General features: G+C 53.9%; 1 protein-coding gene across 4 annotated transcripts; it reads left to right on the plus strand.

The window, feature by feature from the left end:
- Positions 1-3568: 3568 nt before the first annotated feature.
- Positions 3569-17516, plus strand: Vegfa (vascular endothelial growth factor A). 4 transcript variants are annotated; one of them, XM_021150149.3, is made up of 8 exons: positions 3569-3983; positions 6065-6113; positions 8960-9156; positions 9980-10056; positions 10398-10427; positions 12161-12232; positions 13389-13520; positions 15637-17516. In XM_021150149.3, exons 3-8 carry the CDS (start codon positions 8971-8973, stop codon positions 15656-15658), a joined length of 519 nt encoding a protein of 172 aa, XP_021005808.1. In that variant the 5' UTR covers positions 3569-3983; positions 6065-6113; positions 8960-8970; the 3' UTR covers positions 15659-17516. The 4 variants fall into 4 exon arrangements, with proteins under 4 accessions (XP_021005808.1, XP_085689321.1, XP_021005809.2 ...); XM_085833195.1 differs by lacking the exon at positions 3569-3983 and adding an exon at positions 4344-5334; XM_021150146.3 differs by lacking the exons at positions 3569-3983; positions 6065-6113; positions 8960-9156; positions 12161-12232 and having other exon boundaries at positions 9185-10056.
- Positions 17517-21009: the final 3493 nt, after the last annotated feature.

Genomic DNA, 21009 nt, shown 5'->3' on the forward strand with positions numbered 1-21009 from the left:
TGTGAAAGGGTTGTTGGACAGTCCCTCCAAAGGGTTGGGGGTTGAGAATCACAGCTGGAGGAGGTGGAGATGAGAAGGGCAGCGCTTTGGGAGCCTTCAGTGTCTACAGCCTCTGTTACTCCACGATGAGAGACAGGGGCTCCCTGACAGGGAGCTACATTTGGTGTTCTTGGGGTTAGAGACAGACACGTGAGACATTTGGTGGCTTTCCTTTCTGACTCCTCTTAGTTTACTTAGAGCAGGGATCGGGATCAGGTGAGGAAACCCACAGGAGGGCTCTGGACCAGCAAACATTTACTAACTTCTACTTTCCCTGCTACAAGAGAGCCATCCAGGAGGGGACTCGGGACGAGTAATGATGGGCAGGAAGGGATGGCGTGAGGAGCCAGCTCCCTTCTTCATAAGATCCTCATAATACCGCTCCATTGGAATTGGGGTGCCCAAGAGGTACCAGCATCCCACCCAGCATCATTACTGTGTGCAGAGGGATGGCGATAGTGGATTACGCTTTGGGGGGGGGTGGGCAATAGGAAGATTGTTGAGTTCTCTTTCTCAGAAGTCCAGCAGATCTGGGTGAGGGCTGGGACTGGTTGGTCCCTCTCTTCCCACAGGTATCGGAGCCCCCTCTTGTTCCCAGGGGAGCCTAGGAGCAGCTGGGCCAAAGCCCAACCAGGAATTTTTCCAGGCTGGTTCCTATATCCAAGGGTGGGTTGGAGGTGGGGGTTTTGGAGAGCTCTTAAGGAAGACACTGAGGACATGGAGAAGGGGACTTAGTAGAAAGAGAGGGGACAGAGCCACATGGGCTAAGTGTGCAAGCATAGAGAAATAGCCAAGGATTTTAGGGAGAATGGGAGGACAGAGTACACCCCTGAATTCTGTTTAGAAGATGAACTGTAAGCCTAGGCTAGAACTGAGGGAGCCTCTACTCCCATCCTTCCCAGGGTTGGTGGCAGTGCTGGGCAGCTGGCCTACCTACCTTTCTGAATACTAGGGTAGGTTTGAATCACCATGCTGGCCTGGCCCGCTTCTGCCCCCATTGGCACCCTGGCTTCAGTTCCCTGGCAACATCTGTGGGGGTGGGGTGGGGGGGTGATCAGGAGGAACAAGGGCCTCTGTCTGCCCAGCTGTCTCTCCTTCAGGGCTCTGCCAGACTACACAGTGCATACGTGGGCTTCCACAGGTCGTCTCACTCCCGGCCACTGACTAACTCCAGAACTCCACTTCCCGTTCTCAGTGCCACAAATTTGGTGCCAAATTCTCTCCAGAGAAGCCTCTCTGGAAACTTCCCAGAGGATCCCATTCACCCCAGGGCCCTAGCTCCTGATGACTGCAGATCAGACAAGGGCTCAGATAAGCATACTCCCCCCCACCCCGTAACCCCCTCCCCACATATAAACCTAGAGTTATGCTTCCGAGGCCAAACACGCAACTGTTTGGGTGTGTGTGTGTCAGAAACACGCAATTATTTGAGAGCTCAAAGTCTGCCGCACTCAAGAATCAACTCTCACCCCCTTTCCAAGACCCGTGCCATTTGAGCCAGAGTTGGGGTGTGCATAATGTAGTCACTAGGGGGCGCTCGGCCATCACGGGGAGATCGTGAACTTGGGCGAGCCGAGTCTGCGTGAGGGAGGACGCGTGTGTCAATGTGAGTGCGTGCGTGCATGTGCGTGTGTGTGTAGTGTGTATGTGAGGTGGGGGAGAAATCCAGGGGTCACTCTAGTTGTCCCTCTTCTCATCCGTCCCTGCCAGCTCTCCGCCTTCCAACCCCTACTTTCTCCTATATTCCTGGGAAAGGGAATTGTTCTTAGACCCTGTCCGCATATAACCTCACTCTCCTGTCTCCCCTGATTCCCAATACTCTGGGATTCCCAGTGTGTTCCTGAGCCCAGTTTGAAGGGGTGCACAGATAATTTTGAGGCCGTGGACCCTGGTAAGGGGTTTAGCTTTCCATTTCGCAGTAGTGGCCTAGGGGCTCCCCGAAAGGCGGTGCCTGGCTCCACCAGACCGCTCCCCGGGGCGGGTCTGGGCGGGGCTTGGGGGTGGAGCTAGATTTCCTCTTTTTCTTCCACCGCTGTTACCGGTGAGAAGCGCAGAGGCTTGGGGCAGCCGAGCTGCAGCGAGGCCGCGGCGCTGGGGGCGAGCTGAGCGGCGGCAGCGGAGCTCTGTCGCGAGACGCAGCGACAAGGCAGACTATTCAGCGGACTCACCAGCCCGGGAGTCTGTGCTCTGGGATTTGATATTCAAACCTCTTTATTTTTTTTTCTTAAACTGTATTGTTTTACGCTTTAATTTATTTTTGCTTCCCATTCCCCTCTTAAATCGTGCCAACGGTTTGAGGAGGTTGGTTCTTCACTCCCTCAAATCACTTCGGATTGTGGAAATCAGCAGACGAAAGAGGTATCAAGAGCTCCAGAGAGAAGTCAAGGAAGAGAGAGAGAGACCGGTCAGAGAGAGTGCGCTGGCGAGCGAACAGAGAGAGGGACAGGGGCAAAGTGACTGACCTGCTTTTGGGGGTGACCGCCAGAGCGCGGCGTGAGCCCTCCCCCTTGGGATCTTGCATCGGACCAGTCGCGCTGACGGACAGACAGACAGACACCGCCCCCAGCCCCAGCGCCCACCTCCTCGCCGGCGGGCTGCCGACGGTGGACGCGGCGGCGAGCCGCGAGGAACCGAAGCCCGCTCCCGGAGGCGGGGTGGAGGGGGTCGGGGCTCGCGGGATTGCACGGAAACTTTTCGTCCAACTTCTGGGCTCTTCTCGCTCCGGAGTAGCCGTGGTCTGCGCCGCAGGAGACAAACCGATCGGAGCTGGGAGAAGTGCTACCTCGGGCCTGGAGAAGCCGGGGCCCGAGAAGAGAGGGGAGGAAGAGAAGGAAGAGGAGAGGGGGCCGCAGTGGGCGCTCGGCTCTCAGGAGCCGAGCTCATGGACGGGTGAGGCGGCCGTGTGCGCAGACAGTGCTCCAGCCGCGCGCGCGCCCCAGGCCCCGGCCCGGGCCTCGGTTCCAGAAGGGAGAGGAGCCCGCCAAGGCGCGCAAGAGAGCGGGCTGCCTCGCAGTCCGAGCCGGAGAGGGAGCGCGAGCCGCGCCGGCCCCGGACGGGCCTCCGAAACCATGAACTTTCTGCTCTCTTGGGTGCACTGGACCCTGGCTTTACTGCTGTACCTCCACCATGCCAAGGTAAGCGGTCGTGCCCGCCTGCTGTCGCCGGGCCGTGGCGAGCGCCTCTCCCGCTTGGGGACGTGCGTGCGTGCGAGCGCGCGCGTGGGGGGCTTCGTGCCCCACGCGGGTCCTTGGGCACCGGGCGCGAGGCGTCCCCCTCTGTCGTCGTACGTGGAGGGGGAGGGGGTGCGCGCTAGGTGGGAGGGCGCCAGGATCGTCTCGCCGCCCACGCGGGCCCTGCCCACCCACCAGAGTCACCGCACGTACGATCTGGGCCGAGCAGCGAAGGGCGGGAGCCAGAGGAGGAGGCTGAGGGGGCTGGGCTTGTGCCGAGACTGGCGGCAGAAGTTTGCTCCGGGTCGCGGGTCCCCGGAGAACTGGAAGTCCGGGCAAAGGGGGCGGGAGTCCGGAGCCCAGCGGGCATGCCTGGGGGTGCTCGGACCTTGGACCCGGGGAGGGCAGAGATCGTAGAGGGGGCAGGGCGCGGGCGACCGAGGGGGCTTTGCTGTCACTGCCGTTTGGGTCTCTGAGGCCCTTGCAGTGAGTTTGGGGAAAGTTTTAGGATGGATTGCTGCGGGGACCCTCTCCCACCGCTCTAGCTTGTTGGGCCACCTGCACCGCGCCACCCCCTCCCGTCCCCGCTCGCGTCCCGCGCGGTGCCCGCCCTCCCCCGCCTGGCCGGGCGCGCGCGGCGCAGAGCCGATTACATCAGCCCGGGCCTGGCCGGCCTCGTGTTCCCGGAGCCGCGGCTGCCGGAGCCCGGAGACCCGGGCGACGAGCGGCGCCCCTCCCCCCACCGGCCCTCCGCGAGGAAGGTGACCTCTGGAGGTATCCCCAGCTCCGGGACCCGGAGAAACTCCCATACCTCTTTCCTCCGTTCCCAACTTCTACCCGTGCTTCGCGCTAGGAAGAATTTCCCGACGCCCCTTCCCCCTTTCCCCTTTTCCTGCCTGATGTAAAGAGAAGCCCTTCCCACCCTTTTATATTTTCCCTTTCTTTGCGAAGACTCATCGGACCTTTCCTGGACCCTGGGTCCAGGAAAAGGACGGTGACTGTCAGACGTGGGGGTGCTGAGGCCCACCCTCGGGTTCTTTGTGGAACCGCTGACCTAAGTTTTGAGTTGGTGAAGGTGTGCTCCCTCCTCCTCTCACAGTTAGCTGTGCTTCAGGGTTTTTTTTTTTTTTTTTTTTTTTTTTTGCGGGGTGGCGTGTGAATCAACGAAGGGTGGACTGACATCACCCCATTCCCCCCCCCCTTTGGAAACATGACTTGATATTTGCTCTGACAGGGGCAGCCTGCAACCAGCCCTTTCCCATACCTTTGGCAGGATCCCTTGTCAGTCAGTATCTCTCACACACTTTGTCCTGGTAAAGCCCGAAGCCCAGAGAGCAGGTGGTTTAACTCCGAACTTGCCCACCCAACTTGCCTACCAAAGGGTCCTTTCATGCTTATTTCCATGAAGCCTCAGTTGTAGAGCCTTCTTGGAAAGGAGGCAGAAGGAAGGAGAAGGGCAGGTGTCCCTGCCACCATCCAGAGTTCCCCAGACCCTGGCACAAAGGCCTTGGTTCTGGGCCTCCATGTGGGGAGGAGGATAGGAGTGCTTGGCCACAGTGTGACCTTCAGAGGCCCCCAGAGAAGGACACCTGGCCAGTCCCTGCCTTAGAACCTCTCCATCTGGGAAGGGGTTCAAAGTTTCTGTTCCCTTTCTCGACGGGGGGCTAGACAGAAGAATAAGGAGACTGTCATGGGGCTATTGAGGGGGTAGTGAGGGCCTGCAGTGCAGAATCCAGGGCCAACCTGAGGCAGCTGCAATGGGGAAGCTATCTCTTGAGAAGGGTCACCTCTGACCTTGGCCCTGGTGGCAAGGCTGAGGACCCTGGATGGACTGCTCTTAGGGGACAGAGACAGACCAAGGGTGAGAGTCGGTCCTTCTGGGGCAGTTGGAGGTCCAGGTTGGTGTGAGGCAGGTGGCAACAAGGAGACCCTCAGGAAGGCCTGCTGGAAGCCTTGGCTTGCTTCCACTGTCAGGCCCACAAGGCCTTCTTGGTGACCTTCACAGCTTCTGGGGAGGGGAGAAAGGAGCTGGTGGGGATGAGGAAGGTTGGAGGACCCCCTGCGAGCTGGGCAGTACTGAGGAGAAAGCTTCCCTGGTTACCTTCGAGCCAAGTGCCCAGTCCAGGTGAGAGGCTTGGAGATGTGGGAGGGGGAGGCTAGCCAGGCTTGGGAGCTGCAGTCAGGCCCTGGGCAGATGGGGTGGGAGGGAACTTGTACTCTCCCTTAGGGGTTTCCTCCCAGCTAATCACCCCTTGAGCAACCTGTGGGTATGCCGAATATTCCCGAGGCCTGGGGAGAGTTGGAATGGGGGAGGGTAGTTGGTGCCCTTCGGTCCCCTGCACCCCTCCCTCTTCAACACGAGCTCCCTGGTATTTGTCATGTCAGCAGGAGAAGGTCACCACGTTGTTTTTCTCGCCCCCAGTCCTTCCTTCCTGCCCCCGTCCAAATTTGTCCTCCTATTTGACCTTAATACTTACCCATGGCTTTGGACCAAGGAATCGGGGGCAGTGGGAAAAGGGAGAGGGCAAGATTGGAACGGGATTGGGAGCCTGGGTAAAGCAGGATTCTGGTATTTTCCTCCTACACTGTGAGCTCCCTAGTGCATGGTTAGTCCTTAACTTCCATGGGTTCAGAATTGAAGCCGTCTAGAGTAGTGGGTATGCTCTGGACCTGCAGGGACCACTTACATGGTCCTGACCCTGTGTGACTCAGAAGCCTGGGGGTGGGGGGAGGCTGGGAGCTGGGGGTTGGGAGAGTGAGACAAGAAGACATCAAGGGATTCAGTGGTCAGGCCTTGGACGCCCGTGGCTGCCTCTGTCCCTGTCAACGGTTTTTACTCTTTGCTTTGTCCTCAGTGGTCCCAGGCTGCACCCACGACAGAAGGCGAGCAGAAGACCCATGAAGGTGAGTCTCATGCTTTTTAATGGATCCCTGTTGTCTCAGTGGGGTGCAAGGATAAGCCCCATTCCTCTTTTTCAGACCTGGGGGGGGCGGTTGGGGCACAGGAATAGGAGGCATGGGTACTGTTGAAGTTAACCCTTGTGTTTCTTAAGGTGTCTCCTGTTTGGCTTTCTGCTAGAAACAGGACTTGTTGCTTTCTCTAATAGGTTTTCTAGTGAAATTTTATCTGGAAAGCTTGCTGTGAGCACAGACGTGGAGGAAGGCAGCGTTCAGGGTTTCCAGATGTTCTGGGAGGTGTCTCTTGTACCCTCTTCTCTCAGGGGAAGATAAATGTTCAGTGCCACTTCCTACCCACCCATGGCCCACCCGAGGGGGCTGTGACCCTTCCTGTGTGAGGAGGAGGTATGAGGCTGGGGCAGGACAGAAGGATATCCTAACAGGACTCCCCAGTCCTGGCTTTCCAGTGTGGCAGCTTCCATAGACAGCGTTTGGGTGCTGTGAACTTCCCTGCAGGACCAGCAGAGGGCCGGCTATAGCTCTCAGCCGCCCCGCCCCCCTGCCCAACCCTGAGTCCGCCTGCCTTTTGTTCCAGTGTGGTTTGGAGTACCGGGATCCTCCCATTTCTCTGGGGACGCCCTGGCTCTCCCCAGCACCGAGTGTGGCCTCTGCTCCAGCCGGATGCCACTCCCCAAGTGTCCTTCCTCAGAGTAGGGAAGGCCCTGGGGGTCTTTCTCCAGGCTAGTTTCCCTGACCCAAATCCACTGTGGCTGGAGGAGCCAGCAGCCAAGGAAAGCTGGTGATGTCCAGCCGGTTTTGCCTCCTCCCCCAGGAGCTCTTTCTCTGGCCCAGGGCCTGGCTCTCTGCCACTCCCTGGCCCCGGCCAGTGACAGGCCCCTACTTCCAAAGTGCTACCCACCCCCTTCTGCTTCCTAGTGGGCTCTGTGGTCTGGAAGAGGCAAGACAAATGGCCTTTGTTTGATGGAGAAGAGCTTGTCTGCTATAAATAAGGAAAACCACGAAAGCCCGATGCTGAAGTGTATGTGTGCACACGCCCGAGCAGCAGGACAGCGTTCTTTGGGGCAGGGGCCAGACTCCCGTGGGTACTGGCCAAGTCACTTCCTTCACTTCCTATGGACCTTGTGGACTCTAAGAAGTTTTTGGAAAGGATTCTCATCTTAGGTCTTTTTACACAGAGCCCCCACCTCCATTCATTGCTCCGTCCTATCTTTCAGCTGTCTGCTCCTCTAACGAGCCTGGGCCACCTCTGTCCCAGCCATGATGAAGGGTTAGTTTTTTTTTTTTTTTTTTAAATTCTGGGTTAGTCGTCTTCAATATAGACTTCCCTTGAGAAGAATTTTTCAGATCTGATCTCATGGACTTTTTTTTTTTTTTTTTTTTTTTGGGCTGTGTTTTATGTTAACCCTTTGAGGGTAGACAAGAGTCCTTTGCTTATTAGTCCAGAAAGAATAGAGAGCCCTTGAGCAGAGTACAGGGGTGGTGGCTTAGGTTCCCCCCACCCCTTTCCCTGTTTGACATCTGTGGCCATTGCTCCATCTTTTCCTCCGGCGTGCCCTTGTTTCTCACCAGACAACCTATCATACACCTGGCTTTCATCTTCTTTACCTTTCTGGAAAAAAAAAAAAAACCCAAAACAAACAAACTAAACTTTGAAGAGTAAAGGGAGGTTTGGCTGTGTCCTCAAGTTGGGAGGGTGGGGGTGTGTAGTCTCCGGAGCATGCACTTAAAATGCCTTTGGTGACATTCCAAACTTTGTGACCTGGAATGAGAAAAGAAGAGCTGTTTTCAGGGCCAGCAAAGAGTCGGAGCGCCACCACCTTCCTGCTCCCCGAAGTGTCTTTAGAGGTCAGGCCAACCTGCTTCTACCGATAGAGGCCCGGAGACTGGAGGGACAGGCCCAAGGTCATTTCAACTACTAACAGAACTTGGGGCCCCCTGTGTGGGCTTGTGGTTCTTTTCTCACTTCATGGACAGGCTTCGGTGGGGTGTGACCAAAACTGGCAGGCTGAGCCACCATTTGGTGTTCCAAAGAAGTCCTGTACTCTCTAGTGCCCACCACCCCCTGGCCCTCAAGTACACCTTCCTGTCTCATGTACCTCAGAATCTGACAGGGAAATGGTCTCTCTCCTGCCGTCTTCTAGGTCAGCTTCTAGAAATGCGTCGTACGGAGGCAGCTCCTGCTCTTTCCATGATGCAAACAGTTTGCCCTCTTGGGCGGGGTTCTTAGTGCTGGCAGGACCTGCATTGGTTGGTGTGCCTGCCCACTGCCACCTGCTGATTTGTCTTGGGCAGAAGTCTGGGGAGGGGGGACTGGCAGGTGTCTCTCGAAGCTTCTGTGTCTGTGCATGATATCAGTGTCAGAAGGCGTAGCCAGCATAGCTCCTTCTAACTAGTTCTTACTAGTATTGTGGCCTCTGGGACGAATGGTGGTGTTTCTCTGAGTCTCTAGATCCCCATTTATAAAATGGCTTTCTGGTTGTGCTTGGTGGGAACAGGGGGAAGAGTGTATATACAGAGCTGTCCCCAGTGTCCAGTGTGTGTTTGGTGAGTGGCTGCTGGCCTGGTTAGTGGTCTGGCCATAAAGCAGAAAGCAGGTGTACCCAGACTCAGGCTGTCTTCTGGAGCCAGAGTTGGTAGGAACTTGCTGTGACAATGAGGAACTGAGTTAGATGCGGCAGGGCCACCTCCCCTGGACCTGGACCTAGAAATGAGGGAGGGACTTCAGTTCGAGCTTTAGAAGCACTTGTTTGGTGTGGAGCTGTAAGGAGTAGTCTCACAAAGCGGGGTGGCGATAGAGGCTGACCATCTTGCCTGGCGTCCCTCCCACACAGTGATCAAGTTCATGGACGTCTACCAGCGAAGCTACTGCCGTCCGATTGAGACCCTGGTGGACATCTTCCAGGAGTACCCCGACGAGATAGAGTACATCTTCAAGCCGTCCTGTGTGCCGCTGATGCGCTGTGCAGGCTGCTGTAACGATGAAGCCCTGGAGTGTGTGCCCACGTCAGAGAGCAACATCACCATGCAGGTGGGCACGTGCGGCACAGGGGATGGGGCGGGGGGGGGCAGGAGGACAGTGGTACAAGGAGGGGCATTAGAAGGTTGTCTGGGCCTCTGCCTGGGAAACTTTTGGTAGGAGGAGCTAAATTGGGGTTGAGGGTGAGAAAATGAGTCTGGGGCTTCTTCCCTACCTTTGGGAAGAAGATGCCTGCTCTGCGCTCTGTACTTCCCTGCCGAAGCTCTCCGCGATTTGACCATCTGCTTTTGTGACCTTTGCTCCCTGGGCTCGACAGGGGGACTGCTGCCTGCAACAAGTGTTCTTCTCTTTCTCTGGGAGAACCCAAATGCTCCCCCCAACCCCCACTCGAGGGTTCTATTGGGGAAGCTGGACGGGAGGGACTGGTCTATGCAGAGTTAAAAGCCAGTCTCGAGGTGTTGCTGCCTAGTGGGTGGATCTGGGCCCAGACGGGGTGGAGAGTGGGAGGAAGCTCAGCAACAGGCGGGATGGGTAGCTCTTAGGTAGCATTTAGGGGCTCAGGGTGAAGCTTGGGAGGGGATGCAGGAGGGGAAGGGATGGGGATGGTAAGAATCCAGGACCTGAATTCCCAGCCTGGCCAACCCTTGCAGCTGTCTGCTCTCAAGAGGAGCAAGAGCCCCTTGAGGCCAGCAGGGTTGGGGGAGTTGGAGTGACCTGAGGTTCTTTTCTGTTAGAGCCCTGGTCCCCCTACCTCCACCACCTATCCCTGCTCAGTAGAACCCCTGGGTGCTAAATGGCAGGAGCCCCGGGGTGTCCCATAGGGGTATGGCTGGCTGGGTCACTAACCACTGTGATCTGCTCCCTCCCTCTACAGATCATGCGGATCAAACCTCACCAAAGCCAGCACATAGGAGAGATGAGCTTCCTACAGCACAGCAGATGTGAATGCAGGTGAGGCCAGAGCTTCACACACAGGTGGCACACAGCTGATGCCTGGCTGCAGAGCTGAGCATGTTACATGTGTTAGTGTGGGTTCACCTTCCAGCTAGCTGTGTGAGCTCAGGTGGGTGATGGACCCCAGTGTGCTGCCGTTCCCCATCTCTGGAATATGGGCATGATAATTCAATGTGCCCCACCACGGCATTATAGGGCCCCATGTTGTTGTTATGCAAAAAAGATTAAGAGAGCATTGCTAAATCAGAAACGTCGTGTAAAATTATTACCAAATTGTTGTTATCATGATCCTAACTCCTCTGTGTCTTGTTTTCTCCTCCTTTCTCTACCCACTGCAGACCAAAGAAAGATAGAACAAAGCCAGAAAAGTAAGTGGCCACGTGCTAGTATTTCTTTCCAATTGTCTCTGTTCAGGGCTTCTTGCTTCCTCTCTTGGGTGCTCTGTTGGCCTCAGTGGCATTGGGTGGGTGGGTAGTATGGTGACCGAAGTGGGCTGGAGTCAGCTTTAGGCTTATGGCTCTAGAGTGATGAAGAAACCCAGCCTGAAGAAGAGGCTGCCCTTCAGGGCTCAGGTCCCTCCCGGCCAGCGCACAGTGTTTCAGTGTGGGTGGTGGAGTGTGCTATGGACACTAGTGTCCACAGCAGAGTACAGGAGAGTGAGTGGGTGCCACAGGGCAGTTTCTGTGTATCAGGGGATGGACGTGGCCTGGGCCTTGTTGGGTGGTGTCTGTGGCCATCCAGGTTTCTTAGGTCCAGGAGATTTCTTGGTTGTGTGTGTATGCCTTTCTGTAGGGTTGTGGCAGGTTGCAGACCCAGCTCTCTTAGTGGGGGAAGAAAAGTGGAGTGGTAGCCATTTTCTGAGGCTTCCTGTTGATGGCCGGGGAAGGTCAGTTTAGGATGGGAGGGTGGCTGACATTGCTGGGGTATAAACTTGCAGTGAAGGAGCGACTGAGAGAGAGCACCCCCATCCTCCTCCCCAACCCCACCCCACGCCCCTTTCTGTCTGCCCTACCACTTGGTGGATGTGAAGTCCTCATGCCTTCCCCTAAGCTCCCATGGTTCCACGACTACTGTATCTACTAAAGCAATGGTCCGGGACTTTATCAGTGAGAGAGAGCAGGGCAGGCTCCAGGCGAGTGGCCCTGTGTGGAGAGCTTTCTCCTTCTATGCCTCCGGTGCTTTCTCCCAAGCAGGACAGACCTGCCTTCTTCTCCCCAGGTCCCTTCTTCCTGTCTCTCTTTCCCCGTGATAGACAGGCTGCCATATCTTTTCTGGGACTTGGCAGGCCTAGAGAGTGCTGGTTCCCTGGAGGGTGGCAGGCTGTAGCTTGTCCCTCCCAGCTGTTCCCTAGATGTCTGCTTTGCCCATAGGGAGAGTGGTAGGGCCGCCTGAGCTCGGAAGAGAGTCTAGCGGCTGGCTTTGGCCTCTAGAAAGAAGAGCCTCTGCCAAGTCCTCTGGCCCCCAATCACACACCCATACTACACTGTTCCTCTTCCCCTGGCCCCACCATCAGAGCTGGGCTCTGACGACAGCCACCCCCACTGCGCATCCTAGATGACTGCTGCATAGCTGGTGCCCACCTCCTGCCCTGACTTATATGCCATCGCTCAAGCAACTGCCCCTTCCCACCAAGGATGCTATGAGGCAGGGCTCCCAGAGGGACTCCTACTATCACACTTGGAAGTCAAGGCAGATAGTCTGAAGCACAGCCCACTTCTAACCCTTTCTCATGAAAGTCTGCCTTAGATGGTCTATTACCTCCTGACCTTCAGGGTCTAACCGTTGTGGCTTGCCCTTATGGCTTTGCGCCCTGCCTGAGACCAGGGACCACATGAAGCCTAGAAGCTGTGCCTTTCGCAGTTTCTGCTAATCACTCAAAGCCCTGCCTGGGGCTGGAATTACCACCCTACTGTGGGCAAAGTGAGGAGGAAGGTTCACACTGTCTCCGCTCACCCGTGACTGAGGTCTGACCTGGAGGCTGCTCCAGGAAGTGACTAGGGTAGCATTGGGTCTCCTGCTCCTGCCTCTGTCTTCTTCATTGCTCCTCTCTTCTCTTCCCTCTCGTTCTCTTCCTGTCTGTTTCTGTTTTTATATTTTCCAGAAAATCAGTTCGAGGAAAGGGAAAGGGTCAAAAACGAAAGCGCAAGAAATCCCGGTTTAAATCCTGGAGCGTGTACGTTGGTGCCGCTGCTGTCTAATTCCTTGGAGCCTTCCTGGTCTCCAGACAATCGCCTGCAGCTCCTCTAACCCTGCCCACCCCACCCCTGCCCCACCCCTACCTCCCCTCTGGCTCTTGCCCTGCCTCAGTCTCTCTCTCTCTCACTCACCCCACTAATGGCACCAAATGGGTAGACTTGGTGGTGGCATTGTTGGCCCAGGGTTGGGTTGGGGTGGGTGGAAGGTGAGTAGATATGGAACACTCAACTCAGGGAGGGGACTCTGGCTTGGCTGGGCACCGACTTTCTCTCACCCACTGGGCATTGGTGGCGGGGCCGTTGTTGGCATGGGCACTGGGCATCAGGGCCCTCTCATCCAACTGGTTTCCACTGCTCTAGACTCTTGCACATGCCTGGAGGGTAGGGGTGGTGTGGAGGGCAACGTGGAATGAGTTGAGGGGTCTGTTGGTGGGAAGTGGACTGTGGTGGGCTGAAGTTGGAGCTTGAGCGGGCTGTGTGGTAGCCCGTTCTCGTCTGTTGGAAATGCTTTGACCCCTGGGCTTGAGGCTCCAGGATGGGAAAGCCCTCCCAATCCAGCCCAACAGAAATCACCCACAGAGGTCTCCTACGGTGGCCTCTTCCTCTGCTTATAGGCTGTGGTGGGCTCTGGAGGCCTGGCTGGTGGACAGTGCCACTGGACTTGGATTACCTTCTACTGGCCCTCTCCCTTGGTGGAGGGTCTGGGCAGAGGCCCTTTTCCAGGGAGAAGGTACCCTGGTGGTCTCCTGGGCCACGTATCACTGTCCCCAGCAGGTGAAGAGTCAAGGTGTGTTGTGGGCACAGCAGTCGTGGAGGCCCTGTGGCCCCAGATAGGCCCATGTCTTCGTGGGGCACAGCACTGTCCCTCATGGCAGCTTCCCCGCCCCTGCACTCTGCCTGCCTGTGCCCTCCTCTTCCTGCAGGCATACGTCCTGCCAGCGCTGCGTCTCTCTGCCACTCTCTCTGTCTTCTGCTAGAGTGCTCGGATCTTTCCAGAATGTGGAAAGGGCCTAGGGGCCGACGAGCTGGGTGGGGAAGCCGTGGCGGACACGTTAGGGGGTGTTGCATGGGATTCTCTCTCTCTCTCTCTGCTGACTCTCTAGCTTAGATGTCTTTCCTTTTGCCTTTTTGCAGTCACTGTGAGCCTTGTTCAGAGCGGAGAAAGCATTTGTTTGTCCAAGATCCGCAGACGTGTAAATGTTCCTGCAAAAACACAGACTCGCGTTGCAAGGCGAGGCAGCTTGAGTTAAACGAACGTACTTGCAGGTTGGTCTCCAGAGGGCAAGCAAGAGTCAGAGAGGGGCATCGCAGACACGGGAGAGAGAGAGAGGGAAAAAAAGAGAGACAGAGAGAGCACACTTGTGAGGGGCCAACTGCTTGCTCGGCTTCTAGCTGCCTGCGTGGTGACTGCTACCTTCTCTCCTGCTGGGGCTCTGTGGGGCCTCGGGCTCCAGTCTGGCCCAGCAGGCCTGCTCTGAGATGGCCCTGGTTGCTTGAGTGGGTAGGCTGCTGTGACTTAATGTGACGGTGTGGACGCAAGTTGTGTGTTGTGTCCTGTGGTCCTGCTGCTTATGGAGGCTGTTGGTGTTGATATTGTTAATTCTATCATTGGTGCAAGTGTTAAAACCTCCAATCCCTTCCAGGCGTGGAGTGATGTCTAATAGTGTTTCCTGGCTGCACCTTTGCCCCCCGGAGAACCGGCACAGCTGAGCCTCTCACTACTCAGTATATTTTCCCTGGGCTTGGAGGCTTAGCTTCTGTTGTCTATTCCCTTAAGATTATGGCTTCTTGAAGACAGGCTGTCTCCCTCAGACTGGAGCTCTGTGAGGACAGGCCATGTGCACCTCAGACTGGGGTCCACCTTAGATTGGGCTTCCTGAAAGAGGCAGGGATCTGCTGTTGGTTTGGGATAGGAAATTTTTTCTACATATATCCGAGGACACTACATAGCTTATCCCTCATCAGTCAAGGCAATTGTGACAACCTTGAGCAGCCCACACATTTCTGAATGCTTCCAGTGGGTTTCAGGAAAGAGTCAGATCTGTTCTTCCTGACGGGACTCCATGAGTACCTGAAGCCTGGGTCATAAACCGCTGGGATGCCCAGAGGTCTGTACTCCTGTCTTTTGTCCATGTGGACCTAGGAAGTGTCAATCTCACGAGTAAAATATTGTATATGGCCACACCCACTGGGGAGCTCAAGAGCACAGGGCTGTTGACTGGCAGTCCCAGGGTGGTTTATACCGGTGTGGCCTGTCCCAAGGATGACCATCACCGAGGGAGGGAAAGCTTTTAAGGGCTGGCCAACAAAGGGCCACCCTTCCTTCCAGGCAGTGCAAGGGTTCTCTGGCATGGGCCTCGTTCCCCGCCTGCATTCTTGTGTCCTGTGGGTTCTCAAAAGACACCAGAGGCCTGGCGGGTCTCTCTCTCTCTGTGGTCCTTGGTATGAATTTGTTTCTGTGAGACTGTATGAGAACAATGTATCTGTTAGTGCTGTGGTAGGGACTCTTCCCAACAACAGGGCTGGGTGAAGGGGCTCAGTTCACTGGAGGGTTTTAAGAAAGATAAAGACCTTGGTATTATAGGGTTTCTGGAGTAAGCTGGGAGCTAAATGGAGTCACCTGACTTCCAGAGACCCGACTCAGTCTGCTACTGCCCTGTGTCTGGGAATCAAGACGAGATTAGGACCCGTGTTTCCAGCCTGTCCTCAGGGCCACCAGCCAGGGTCAGGAGCAAGAGGAGAAAATCTTTGGAGACTCCTTCTGCTTCAACAGGAGGAACAAAGCCACTGGGTTGTCTGTCCTCCGCCTAAGTTAGACATCATCGTGTGGTAAAAGGCAGGTGTAGCCACCAGGCAGTTCAAGGTAGAAGCTGAGGATGAGAGAGGTCTAGGTAGCATAGATGGTCTCCTACTTTTCAGGAACTCCTGAGTCCTCCCTTGGCAGAACACACCCCCAAGGCAGGCAGTCCTCTGTCACTGGCTTAGCTCAAGGTAGTTTTCCAGCCCCTAAACCTAGCCCTAGAGCCAGGACGGAAGATTCTCCTGCAGGGATCCTCTCCCAGCTAAGTACATCTCACCCTGTCATCCACGTGCTGTAGAGTGTCACATGGGGGCTGTCCTTTGGTAACCACTCCTTTGTTGCTTTTGTGAGCATTTATTCCCATGTCTGTCTTGTCTTCCATGGTTTGCCAATTTTAGAAGGCAGGGCTTGGTCTCTCTCTCTCTCCACCGGGACTCTGTCTCACCCGCACCTTTGGGAACTTTGCTCCCATGGTGCCAACCTCCGGGGACCCGTGGGCTCCCAGGCCTGGGGAGGCTGCTTGCCTTCACTGCCAGGCTCCCGTGGCCCTAACCCCCTGCCTCTCTTTGCCATTTCCCATAGATGTGACAAGCCAAGGCGGTGAGCCAGGCTGCAGGAAGGAGCCTCCCTCAGGGTTTCGGGAACCAGACCTCTCACCGGAAAGACCGATTAACCATGTCACCACCACGCCATCATTGTCACCGTCGACAGAACAGTCCTTAATCCAGAAAGCCTGACATGAAGGAAGAGGAGACTCTTCGAGGAGCACTTTGGGTCCGGAGGGCGAGACTCCGGCAGACGCATTCCCGGGCAGGTGACCAAGCACGGTCCCTCGTGGGACTGGATTCGCCATTTTCTTATATCTGCTGCTAAATCGCCAAGCCCGGAAGATTAGGGTTGTTTCTGGGATTCCTGTAGACACACCCACCCACATACACACATATATATATATTATATATATAAATAAATATATATGTTTTATATATAAAATATATATATATTCTTTTTTTTAAATTAACTCTGCTAATGTTATTGGTGTCTTCACTGGATATGTTTGACTGCTGTGGACTTGTGTTGGGAGGAGAATGTTCTCACTTGGATGCCGACACGGGAGACAATGGGATGAAAGGCTTCAGTGTGGTCTGAGAGAGGCCGAAGTCCTTTTGCCTGCCGGGGAGCAAGCAAGGCCAGGGCACGGGGGCACATTGGCTCACTTCCAGAAACACGACAAACCCATCCCTGGCCCTGAGTCAAGAGGACAGAGAGACAGATGATGACAGAGAAAGAGATAAAGATGCCGGTTCCAACCAGAAGTTTGGGGAGCCTCAGGACATGGCATGCTTTGTGGATCCCCACGATAGTCTACAAAAGCACCCCGCCCCTTTGGGTACTGCCTGGAAGAATCAGGAGCCTGGCCAGCCTTCAGCTCGCTCCTCCACTTCTGAGGGGCCTAGGAGGCCTCCCACAGGTGTCCCGGCAAGAGAAGACACGGTGGTGGAAGAAGAGGCCTGGTAATGGCCCCTCCTCCTGGGACCCCCTCGTCCTCTCCCTACCCCACTTCCTGGGTACAGCCCAGGAGGACCTTGTGTGATCAGACCATTGAAACCACTAATTCTGACCCCAGGAGACTTGGCTGTGTGTGTGAGTGGCTTACCCTTCCTCATCTTCCCTTCCCAAGGCACAGAGCAATGGGGCAGGACCCGCAAGCCCCTCACGGAGGCAGAGAAAAGAGAAAGTGTTTTATATACGGTACTTATTTAATAGCCCTTTTTAATTAGAAATTAAAACAGTTAATTTAATTAAAGAGTAGGGTTTTTTCAGTATTCTTGGTTAATATTTAATTTCAACTATTTATGAGATGTATCTCTCGTTCTCTCTTATTTGTACTTGTGTGTGTGTGTGTGTGTGTGTGTGTGTGTGTGTATGTGTATGAAATCTGTGTTTCCAATCTCTCTCTCCCAGATCGGTGACAGTCACTAGCTTGTCCTGAGAAGATATTTAATTTTGCTAACACTCAGCTCTGCCCTCCCCTGTCCCCACCACACATTCCTTTGAAATAAGGTTTCAATATACATTTACATACTATATATATATTTGGCAACTTGTGTTTGTATATAAATATATATATATATATATGTTTATGTATATATGTGATTCTGATAAAATAGACATTGCTATTCTGTTTTTTATATGTAAAAACAAAACAAGAAAAATAGAGAATTCTACATACTAAATCTCTCTCCTTTTTTAATTTTAATATTTGTTATCATTTATTTATTGGTGCTACTGTTTATCCGTAATAATTGTGGGGGAAAAAGATATTAACATCACGTCTTTGTCTCTAGAGCAGTTTTCCGAGATATTCCGTAGTACATATTTATTTTTAAACAGCAACAAAGAAATACAGATATATCTTAAAAAAAAAAGCATTTTGTATTAAAGAATTGAATTCTGATCTCAAAGCTCTCCCTGGTCTCTCCGTCTCTCCTGGGCCCTCCTGTCTCGCTTTCCCTCCTCCTTTGGGGTACATAGTTTTCGTCTTAGGTTCGAGAAGCAGTCCCTGGAGTAGAATATGGGGTGACCCATGCATTCCTGGCTCACTGTGAAGAGTTGGTGCTCTGGGCATGGGCGGAGGGGAGATGGCTCCTTCGCCAAGGGTCCTCACACTACGTGGTACTCTGTTCCTTGTCAGACAGGGATGGGGCCATGGCTCCAGGTGCTAACTGGAGATCGGAGAGAGCTGTTGCCTGCAGCTGGCCAGGATTTGGCCATGACTGGGACATGGGAGGCTGTGAGCCCAGCATGCAGTTTACTTCTGGGTGCTAAATGGAAGAGTCCAATAAAAAGAGTCTTGCTGCTGCCCGTGGAATTCCATTCCGCTTTGTGCAAGCCTTTCTGACCTGTTCTTGTCCCAGGCCACTTGGACCGTGCTTGGATCTTTGATATAATAGCATTGTATACAAATCTGCTTCTAGAATCTTACTCCTCCTGATAACAAAGGGCCAGGGAAACACGGGGCTGGCTAGTATGGTACATCCTAGGGTTCTAGTACCAATAGACTATGCCACCTGCAAGAGCAGGGGAGGTGCACAAAGCTTTAGTCCCACAAGTTAGGAAAATGCTTCAGCCTTCTCAGGCTTCTCGCTCGGCCTGGAGGCTCATGGGACACATGTGATTTCTCATGATATGACCTGTGGACCACCTCTTTGGAGATGGGAGTTGTGGATATTGAACCCTAGGCAGAAGGGCTGAACCAGGGCCTGGAAGTGGTACTCTGACAGGGGGTGGGGATTGGGTCAAAACAGGTGCCTGGCAGCAGTGGGTGAAAATGTCTGAGCATGATAAGATGACGTGGGAAAGTGTCAGTGTGACCACAGGGCAGGCACGTAGGCAAGGAGGACTGGAGACAAAGTCCTGCCTTCTGGAGGTTTCCGCTTAGTGCCTGCCCTTTCCCAATCGCTTACCCCACATGGGTCAATGTCTGCAAAAGACCCAGTGAGGTAGGTGCTCTTATCCCTGGAACTTAGCCTCTCAGATTCTTTCTGGCCTCCCTTTGGCTGGTGCTCACATAGCAGCCAGAGTGAGCTGGTGGAGGCAGAGCTGAGTCCTCTCCCTTTTGGGCTCAAAACCCTGTAAAGGCTCCATTTTACCCAGAGTAAAATCCCCCACACTGTCCAGCTGCCTGTGCCTGCAATAGCTCACAGGATTCTCAGCTTGGGCGTATGGTTTCCCCATACTGTTCCTCAGAGTCTTCTCTGGGGGCCTTTGCACAGGTGGTCCCCCTGCTTGGCACACCCCATCCCACCTCAGGTGTTCAGCTTTTGAAACCTTCAAGTCTCGTTCCTTTCTTAGTGAGGCTCCTCTTGACCACGACACATAAAACCAACCCGACTCTGCCTTCGGGCTCTCCCCTTTTTAATCGTGTGCAGTATATGTTCACAGGCATGTGTGGAAGCCAGTGGCCAACGTTAGATGTCTCTTAATTGCTCTCCACTGTATTTCCGAGACAGAGTCTCTCACTGAACCTGGGGCTCACTGGTTTGGCTAGACTGGCTGGCCAGCGAGCCCCAGGGGGTTCACTGTGTCCACCTTCCCAGCTTGGGAACTACAGGTACTAGCCTCTGTGCTTGGCTTTTTATGTCCTGAGTTCTAGGCTTAGGTCGTTGAACTTGTATGGCAAGAATTTTATTTATTGAGCCATCTCCTCCTCTTCCTCCTCCTTTTGATCCAAGATCTCACTATGTAGTTGTCCTGGAACTCGGTCTGTAGACCAGGCTGGCCTTGAACTCACAGAAATCTGCCTGCCTCTGTCTCCTGAGTGCTGGGATCAAGGGCGTGTGCTACCAAGCTCAGCTCTCCACATCCTTCCCAGGACCTGCTGTTCTGCTAGCTTCTTGCTTGGTCAACAACAGTGTCAGCCAATAGAAATAGCACAAGGGCCACGTGTGAGTTATTTGTTGGTTTGATCTGGTGTTGGGAAATTAAACCCAGCATTTCATGAGTGCTAAGAATAAGCCACATTCCCAGACCATACACTTAAATTTCTCTAGAAGCCAGATTTTAAAAGAAACAGGTAAAATTCATACTCACTTCACGCGTTATTTAACCTCACGTATGTGAAATGTCACCTAAACCTTTTGTTAAAGTGGAAATTATTAGTGAGAAATTATTAGGGCCATAGTTTTTGTTTTTGTTTTTTTTTTTTTGAGACAAGGTCTCATTGCTGCTCCAGTTAGCCTAGAGCTCATTCTGAAGACCAGGCTAGATTTGAACTCACAGAGATCTGCCTGCCTCTGCCTGCTGAGTGGTGGGATCAAAAGCTATGTGGCACCACACTTGGTCTTGGTATTTTGTTGTTGTTGATGTGTTTTTGTTTTTGTTTGTTTGTTTGTTTACTTCTTGTTGCTGTTTTTGGAGAGAGAGTCTCATATGTAGCTTTGTCTGTCCTGGAACTCACTATGTAGACCGGGTTGGCCTTGAACTCATAAAGATTCATCTACCTCTGTCTCCCAAGCACTGGATTAAAGGCGTGGGCCATCATGCCTGGCTGCCCCAGTATGCAGTTCATACTTATCACATGTCAAAATTAGTAGTGACCACATCTTAGGAGCTTGATATACATTCATGCCTGGGTCGTCTTTTCTTTGCCAACACACACACACATACACACACATACACGAGTTTGAAAGTGGAGTTTTCATCTCAAGACTGTGACAGTGGGGTGTCTGTAGAGTCCCAGGAGAGGTCCGTGGGGAATGGCTGGATAGGTGGGGGTCTGGCCGGGGTAGTAGGGGCTGGAAGCGATGGTCTCTTCCCTGAGGCCATATTGTCTCCTTTAACCACCCTAGTGATAGAGTTTATTACTAATTGCTTAGCAGAGAAGAGACTAGGGACCCAGAGAAGGTAAATAGTTTGCCTGAATTTCTACACAGCCTGTAAACAGCCTGGTGAGAATTTAAGCCAACTTTCTTGACTCCGACTCCAGTGCTCTTCCCACCCACCACAGCTTCCCCGGGGCTAGGGCAGGACACCAACAAATAAAATCGAGGCGTCTAGACTGAATACAAACAGGCCGGGGAAAGTGGGACACGGGAAGGATGTAGAGGTGGCCAAACCCAGGGCCCAAATCCAACTTCCCTATGCACGGTAAGGCTAGTCGAGCAACGTCTCCAGGGGCTGGGGCTCGTCAGTTGAAGATCGGAAACCTAAGCACGCAAGAGGTTGCAACACGCGGCCTTGGACAAGAGGAACAGTCTTGAAATAAACGATGGAGAAAAAATAAAATGCTGTCTCCTGCCTGTATGTGCAGGATCCCGTGGGGCCCACAGATCGAGGCTAAGACCTACCCTACCCTGGACTCTGTCTTTATGTTTTCTTCTTTTTTCCCCAAAAGGCTCTTATCCAGTCATGGCTCACAAAAGCCTCCAGACTCCAAAGTTTAGTTCACTGGTTCTC

Source organism: Mus caroli, unplaced genomic scaffold (genome assembly GCF_978045245.1).
Source record: "Mus caroli unplaced genomic scaffold, Mus_caroli_1 scaffold_18, whole genome shotgun sequence".
Classification (NCBI taxonomy): Eukaryota; Metazoa; Chordata; class Mammalia; order Rodentia; family Muridae; genus Mus; species Mus caroli.

Coding starts and splice junctions, on each gene's coding strand:
- Vegfa (XM_021150149.3), top strand. CDS start 8,971: ATGGACGTCTACCAGCGAAGCTACTGCCGTCCGATTGAGACCCTGGTG. Junction 12,233..13,388: donor CGGTTTAAATCCTGGAGCGT/GTACGTTGGTGC, acceptor GCCTTTTTGCAG/TCACTGTGAGCCTTGTTCAG. Junction 13,521..15,636: donor TTAAACGAACGTACTTGCAG/GTTGGTCTCCAG, acceptor CATTTCCCATAG/ATGTGACAAGCCAAGGCGGT.